The sequence below is a fragment of the Curcuma longa genome, unplaced genomic scaffold (assembly GCF_044706935.1).
Source record: "Curcuma longa cultivar G26 ecotype Majalengka, Jawa Barat unplaced genomic scaffold, ITB_CL_G26_1.1 contig_27005, whole genome shotgun sequence".
NCBI lineage: Eukaryota > Viridiplantae > Streptophyta > Magnoliopsida > Zingiberales > Zingiberaceae > Curcuma > Curcuma longa.
Genome location: NW_027433291.1, coordinates 1 through 8,143, shown reverse-complemented (window position 1 = coordinate 8,143; position 8,143 = coordinate 1). Strand labels below are relative to the sequence as shown.

The 8,143-nt window shown below is 46.4% G+C and overlaps 1 protein-coding gene across 1 annotated transcript; it reads right to left on the bottom strand.

Annotated features, from left to right (window-relative positions):
- Window positions 1–6,808: 6,808 nt before the first annotated feature.
- Window positions 6,809–7,754, bottom strand: LOC141818965 (DNA polymerase-like). The gene is made up of 2 exons (XM_074706359.1): window positions 7,561–7,754; window positions 6,809–7,466 (listed from the first exon to the last, which is right to left on the bottom strand). Exons 1-2 carry the CDS (start codon window positions 7,752–7,754, stop codon window positions 6,809–6,811), a joined length of 852 nt encoding a protein of 283 aa, XP_074562460.1.
- Between the last annotated feature and the right edge of the window lie 389 nt (window positions 7,755–8,143).

The following is an 8,143-nucleotide window of genomic DNA, read 5'->3' as shown; positions in this document are numbered from 1 at the left end:
GATTAAGATAGTTTAGCCTAGAGCATTCGATGGATCACTATTACTACTCTTAGTAAGTGGGACTCTTATGAAACTTCTTCTGCTGCTCAGGACGAGACTCAATCAACTATTATAGTTGGAAGGCGCTTTCCTAACTGCTTTAGGTGGTGCGGGGAGAGAGGCTATCGAACTCCTTTTTAATGCTTCCGGTTGGGATTCTTTTAATGGTAGACTACATAAGTGCCCAGCATCGGCCCTTTGCAATCATAGTCTAAGACCTAGAAAAGTACTAAACTCAATAGCCAAGAAGAGAAGAAGAGTAGCCGCCACTCAAAGAGTGCCATTGACCGCACCTGCTTGCCTAGAACTTGGACGACGCCCCCTACACGTGGAACTAGCTCTTTTCATGTGCTCAAACTCTCCGACTTCTGCCAGGCAGAGTAAGCTAAGACCACTTTCATAGTTGAATCAGACCTTAGAAGGCACCACAATAAGTATAAGTGGATCAAGACATGAAGCCCACCCCCTTGGATTGATTGTGCGAAAGCAATCAATCATCAATTAGTTGATGATGTCATCTCTCTTTACGTCACTTGAGTTCGTTCCTCTCCGCACCTACTCTTGGCCTTGAAACTATTATCGCACGCGTCACTTCGTTGAACGGGTCTTAGTCTCCACTTAACTCTCGTTCGGTTCGTCCCTTTCAGTCGGAGGTCGCTCCCGCTAATTAACTAGTATTGCGTTCCTTAATCCTTTTCTTATATGTAATGACAGAGGATGAGGATGAGAGAGAAAAAGAAACTTTCAGGATCTCTCAATCTATCATGCACTCTCGTCCCTACGTGCCATTCCTACTACTTATAGAAGAGGGCACTATCTACGACTTGGACTTTGCTTCCCCTATCCTATCTATGCTTTAGTAGCTCCTCTCCTGCCCTCTCCTCCTATGTGGTCCGGTTACATGAGCATCTCGCACCTGCTATTCGTCCTCGTAATTTATATTTATTTTAGGGCTTCCCCTTTGCTTGAATACGAAGCCTATCAGGTCGAGCTCAACTCAAACCGAACATAGGAAATGGACTGCCACCTTCTCGGCATTAATTCCCAAAAGTCAGAGGCACAGGTTGAATAAGATCTTTCTAGACCCGAAGAATAGGAGTGAATCAGAAGTGGCAGCTTGGTCTCATTTCTTCTTTCCATCCCCTCGTTTCACTTCGTGTAACTTGGTCGGTTTGGATAGAACATACGAATCAAGGGCGGGTTGCCCAAGCCCGTAGCAGAGCGGACAAACGAGCAAAGGTGGGCTGACCGAACCCGTTCACCAGAGACTAGGAGGGGGATGAGCCCGGGTAGAGAGGCATGAGGAGCGCCTGGCTTGAATCAGTGGAGGAACGACTGCAGTGACGTGGCCCAGAGAGGAGGTTTCCAAGCCCTGAGAACTCGCTTTAGTGGTTGCTGTCTGATAAGGGATCGGAAGCAAGCCAAGGGGAAGAGCTAGGCGAGAATATACACGGGTGCCCGCTCTTGGAAAGGCAGAGAGAGGGGTAGAAGATGTGTAATGCCACTCACAGCTAGTGGGACTACTCTTTAGTAAGTCAGATGCAGACAGGGAGACACGCAGGAAGAGAATAAGATTCATGCTTTGGTGAAGCAGCCATTGGTAAAGGAATCATAAAAGGTGCGAACAACGTGACGCGTCGTCTACCGACACTGGAACTAGTTTGGAAGATTCAAACGTTGCCAAACACATCAATCGCAGATCCTTTCATCAAGTCTTGATCGCCTGCCCCCGGACCTAAGCTCTGTTCATATAGTAATGGAATCTTCCCCAGTTGAATCTCTCAAGTAAATCCTTCACTTTCCCAAGCAAATTCTTGGGTCCCACTTCTATAAGCAGAGACTGTGGACTTCCGCCTTCTCATTCGGATACGTATCAGCCTGTGAATAGAAAGTATGCCAATTACCTCCTAGCGGCAGATAAAAAAGGCCATGTCGGGCAAAGTAACATGCCCCATAGCTTGCGCAGTCCGGTACCCTACGCTAAGTTCTCTCTCGCACCCCAAAGGAAAGAAAGAAAGAAATAGAAGTCGACAATCAGTCTGACCCCTAGCAAGCGAAGCACTTCCTCATTATTTATTACTAGAAAGATTCCCGCGCGCTACACTCAAAGGGATTCTAGATAAAGAAAGAACTGGGCAAGCTTCTTAGTAGAAAGTTGACCTCCTCGAGACGGTCATACTCCCTCGTGGTCCTCACTCCTGCACTCAATCCCAGATATACGACCTACTCTTTGCTTGGCTCATAAGTTAGCTTCCTTTATGCATTTTATGTTTTTGCTTTCCTTTCTTCTATACTTATGTTCTTTGCCCTTTCTTTACAGAGAGCAGCACAATCGTTCATAGCATTGCATTTGTGAAAAGAGAAGAGAGAAGAGTAATGAGAAGCGCTTATAGAGAGAGGAGGAGGATTAGGTATCTTGAATGTAGATACGCGCGTCCTTTCCTTTCTGGTTTTAGAGTCGTGCCCACCTTGCTTTTAGAGTGGAATCCCTTTACTTATACGATCCGAGGAGTCTCTTATCTGTCCTTCTCCCGATAAAGATGGGCACTTTGATCCTTAGTTGGCTGCGTCCACCACTGATGAGTGAAGTGAGAGCCGAGGCACCTTCTTGTAGCCATAGTAGGTGGGCCAAGCTGGAGGGAGAGAATGCAATAGTTCTAGGCGTCACTGTCGTTCGCTCCGACTTCGCTTTCTGCTCTACTCCGATCAAAGGAGAGGTCAGCTCTTTTCATCCATCGGGATCGTACGAGCTAGCTCTTAATGATAAGAGTTTGATAGCTAGAATAGCGAATCGATAATGGTATTTCGCGTCCATTCAGATATTCGCCAAATATATAGTAAGGGCCGACGCCATGAACTCTTACCTCCCCGAAATCATATATAACAGAGACAAGCCTACCATCACTTATTGAATTAACTTCAGGCCCATGAACTCAGTGTCTTCACTTTCACCTTGAATAACCTTTCCCCTCCTCCCAAACTATAATAAATTCCCTACTGGATACGCGGGAGAATCAGAATAAGAAGAAAGGAAAAAACAAGAGTGGGGAATGAAAAGAAAAAGAGTCCAGCAGTGAGTTGAGTTCGCCGGCACGAAGACTTCTTTAAGGAGTTTTTAAGAGTGAAGAGTGTTAGCGTTCGAATTTACTTTACTATATTAGGCTCCCTAAATTACGGTATTGCGAGCACTTAACGTCCCTCAACAATCATCCCATTAAGCTGCTAACATGCCATAAACTACCGAACCCGGCTTAGTCTCTTATCTTCTAGGCTTCTCCAACGTCGTGATAGGTATTTATTACACCTAGGAAAGATCTTAAGTAAGGTACATAAACATAATCTTAATACGCGCCACCCCGGAGAGGAAACCGCTCCGTGGGCTCTTTCTTAAGGAGATTCAGAGCAGCAACCTTAAAGGACTCGTGACCCTCACTCGGACCATGAACTCCCGTAGCAGTAGAGAAAGCTTGAACAACATCTCTCATAAGGGCAGCGGGCAGCTTTTGAACGGTTAGGGTATCCGCTTCTTATATACATTCGTTTTGAACTCACACGTCGCTGTCGCCATCGGATAGTCTAACATGGCCTAAAATATAGTAAATTGTATAAATTGCGTAATAGCCCCAAAGGCTATTTACGACTAATCCGCCTTACTATTATAAGTTCTCTGCTACGCAATTTACGCCAATATATAGTAAGGGCCGCCATACTATATAAGTTCAAATATATGGCCTAAAATAAAGGAGATAAATAGCCCCAAGAAGATAAATAGCCCCTTTGGCGTAGACTAACTGTATATAATATAAGATAAGTACCTCTGCTACGCAGAGGCATATAAATAGCCAAAGGGGCTATTTACGACTAAGTAGACTAATCCGCCTGTATATAATATAAGTTCCTCTGCTATGCAGAGCAGATAAATAGCCTTTGGGGCTATTTATCTCCTTTTACTAGATTTTTGGGGAACTTATATTATAGTAAGGCGTTATCACTCGGAATTTATATTTATTTTAGGCCCTTCTCACAATTTGGTCGGCCCTGCTTTTTCGTTCGAGCCTAAGCAAGAGTCCATTGCAATTGCATACCGTAGTCGTGAATTACGAAACTACGAAAGATCTGCCCTTCTTTCTGTGATTCGTCACCCGCACGGATATAAAGTGTAAATAACTCCCGTACTTGAGTTCACGCCCCTAATATAATAATAAGTCGCTTGAATTCAAGAACACTGTCTGATCATGTATAGGTACGAGTGATAACGGTAGAGTGAATGGAGAAGCACTATTTAAAAGCAATAGCAATAAATTCATAGTAGCAAAAGTAGTGATGCTTTCCTCTCGTACTTCTGTGCATCATTTGCGAGGATTTTTATGCTCATATAGCAGCAAAAGTAGTCATGCAGGGAGAAGTGCTCAAAAAAGCAAGAAATTCATGCTCATATAGCAGCAAAAGTAGTCATGCAGGGAGAAGTGCGTCATTTGCGAGGATTTTCATGCTCATATAGCAGCAAAAGCAGTCAAAATCTTAGATCTTAGATGAGAAAGTTATCAGGCTCTGGCTCCGAAGAAGGAAAGAGTCAAAGAGATAGAAGAGATGGGGCGAGAACGATTGCTTTCTCCAGCTCCGGAGATAGCTAGAGCAGATAGCTAGAGCAGAATAGATTGCACGCCTCTTGAGCAGAATAGATTGCACGCCTCTCGTGGCAGAGATAGCTTCGAGTGAGGCTAAGGAGCAAATATATATACAGGGCCGCTCACGACAGCTCCATATTTACCCAAGATTCCGCTTCGCAAGAAAGGCACTGCACTGCCGCATTCCGCTATCGCTTCATTTGGCTGGTGCTCCACTCCAAAACGCTGCAAGCTCAGCATACTTGCTATTTCCTGCCGCACTGCGCTTTGCGGGTCCGGCCCGCACTGCGCTTCGCTCCTAAACGCTGCAAGCTTAGCATATCAACTAACGCATTCCGCTGCGCTTCAATTGTTCATTCCGCTGCGCTGCATTTGGCCTGCCGCCACTGCGCTTCGCCCAAGGTGTGCTCTCTGCCGCACTGCGCTTCGCTCCGTTTGGCGGGGTTATAAATAGAACCGCCTCGCTCATTCCTCCTCGCTCCTCGCTCATTCCGCTTCGCTTCAATTGGCCGCTTCGCTCCGTTTGTCCATTCCGCTACGCAAGAGATGAGCACTGCCGCATTCCGCTACGCTTCAATTGGCTGTTGCCGCTTCATTTGTTGCTACGTGGGCCTTGGCTTAGGCGGGTGGGGTTGGCTAATGATAATGATCCGATTCCCGACCTACTGAATCCGAGGTCTTCCCCGAGCTGGTCTTCACACGTGGAATAGAATCAGTGATCTATGAATCTCTCTCTCTCTTCCTCAATGTCTTCGGTCAGCCCCGCACCTATCCTCTTCGGCAATGGTTGCCCGGCCTCGCATCGATAGCTACTGATCTTCCTGCTCTCGTCCGGCATTCCAATCATTTCCTAGAGTATCCATTCCCACCATTTGAGGCACTCTACCGCTTCACTCTACTCCGCTTCCGACTCTTGAGTACCCAAACGATCTTCGACGAGGTTCGCCTTGGGTCCTACGCCAGAGAGAGAGTAATAGGGATCGCTAGCGATGGACCTCATTCCATTTCCTTTGAGTCGTGCCGGTCGGTGCGGTGCCCAGACTTGACCTTTGCTCTCATCCAATTCGGGTTGGGTTCGCCTTCGCGGAGATCTCGCCAGCATCTGCCCTCGGTCCCCACTTGACTTTATCCATCAGAGTTCAGCTCGATCCCCCATCAGAGTGAAGTTCTGTCGGGTGCTCTCTTCTGACAACAATCTCTGTCTGTCGATCGTGAACTTCCAGGAGATTTGTCTCGGTTGAGCTATCCTAATCCGCTTGTCTCTTTCTCAGCAAAGCAGCATATTGAGATAGAATTACAGTAGTGCTGTGCTCATGGGATAAGTGGGCAGAGGAGCTCACTATCCTACGGCCGGTCCGGATTCTTGGGGTGAACTAAGGAACGGTATAGGAAGGAGGTAGGGTAGAGATCGAGGGCCTATGCGCACCTGGAAACAGGGCCCTCCAAAGCTAAAGGACTTGGCTACGTTCACTAAACTAAAGGTAGGAAGCTCCGTGCTCTCCTCACTTTGCCCTCTACAGTGCTAAAGCTCCATTGGTCTAGCCGAGCCACACTTGAGCACGTTTCCCTCTTCCAGCTAGACCTCGACTTCCCTGACCTAGCTCGATTCTTTTCTGCTCATCCGACTGAACAGGCTAATTCAGCATAACACCCCGGGCGGCGCACCCGCCCTCTCTTGTACTATAAGTAGTCTCCTTCCAAGCAATTTACCTACAACAAAGAACATTTAGTCGCTGATTTGTACTCTTCTCTTTCTTATTCTAACTGTGTTTCCTGTCGGTTACTCTTCTCTTGGGAGGTGGTCCCCCTAATGAGAGAGCTTCATTCTAGTTTATCGTCTCCTCTTTTTTTTGCTTTGATGAATGAGACGGTTGATGATTTTCTGGCAAAGGATTTTCCACCGTGCTCTCACCCATGCAAAGGCACCACGTGATCGCGAGACTTCTTTATTTTGGAGCAGGCGCGTGATTTCTTCCTGTAGTAATTGGGTGCTCTTATGTGCGCGCTCCTCTATATGTTTGATTATTCTCTCAGTATGATTAGCGTCATCCATATCAATTACTTTTTTGGGCTTAGTGGCTATCCATCGATTCTGCTCATCGTACACTAGATCTCGCTTAGTTCCCGGAAGAATTCGCAAGCTAACCTTTGTTTCCACTTTTCGGATGGCCAGTCCAGATGATCCGGAACGGATTGTGAATGGTAACCTCCTTAGTGAGGTTTAGGTCTTGGAGCTGGCGTTCAAACCATCGAAAAGTAACATGCGCTTTGGCCGGTCCTTTATGGCGTAAAATCAAAGTCTCGTTCTCTAGGTGGAGCGCGTAGGATTTGGGGGCAAGGGCAAGAAAGATGCCTTTCTTTATCTTGTATTCAAACTTGAAAAGCCCGAGCTCCGTGGGAGAGACGAGGTCTTTGGGGAGGGGTTCGCGAATTATGAGACTGTCAGTATCGGAGTAGAAACAATCGTTGCGCGCAACGTGAGGATGCATTACTATACGGGCATAGGCTGTGATTGACGCAGATAAATGGACGGCTGAATAACGTGGAGGTTCCCATCTTTCGTCGGGGCAATCATTTCTATTTTTAACGAATTTGACTAAATAGCATGTATCAGAGATTTTATAAGCGTCCTTCAGCCCTAAGTCGTTCATTATGAATTCTTTATAGCGGGCCTCCGTGCATATCTCTAGAACTTCGGACTCTGGATGAATTCCGAGTCGGCCGTAGGCCGCGTTGAGTACAAGTTTGTACAAATATGACATTGGTTCATTACCCGCCTTTTTCGCCTCTTGTCGTGAGCTGTACAAATCAGTAACAAAGCTTTCGAATGGACTGGGTCTCTTCTCAAAGGTGTACCCCCGCGGTGATCTTGTATCCAAGAGTCACGGCATACTTGAGTTCCTCAGAAAAAGAAATACCTTGGAAAGCGCCAGTTGGAAAGATAAGTGTGCTATTTTTGGTTCGATAAGGAAGAAAGGGTCGCTCAATCGTATCCGGGCACCAGATGAGAGCATTCAAAAATCCAAAAAGATTATCCAGCGGCTCTTTCTCCAAATTCGTTTTCCAGACGGGTGCTCCGGCGGGCATTGCTTTTGACTTCATGATAGAAGCGAACAAACCGTTAACATCATAGTAGTACAGGTCCTCTCCCTCGGGAATATATACGTCTGAGTGCCCCCCGAAGTATCCCTTACGTATGAAAGAATCTTTATTTCGGTTAAGCGGTTCTCTTCGGAATAATCTTTCTTGCGAAAGATGGTAAGCGCTAAGGAAGAAATAGTAAAAACGTTCTCAATGTCAACTACGTATGCCTCCCAGCAGAGAGTTTGGGTCTTTTGCATGATTCCACCCAAAACAAGGACGTCTTGCTTGATATAGTTGAGGAGTTCTTCACGCAGAGCCCAAAAGTTGGAGAAAGAGATATGGTCATGGTCAATTATCCCTTTTTCTCCCAAATGTGGACAGAGCGTTTGGCC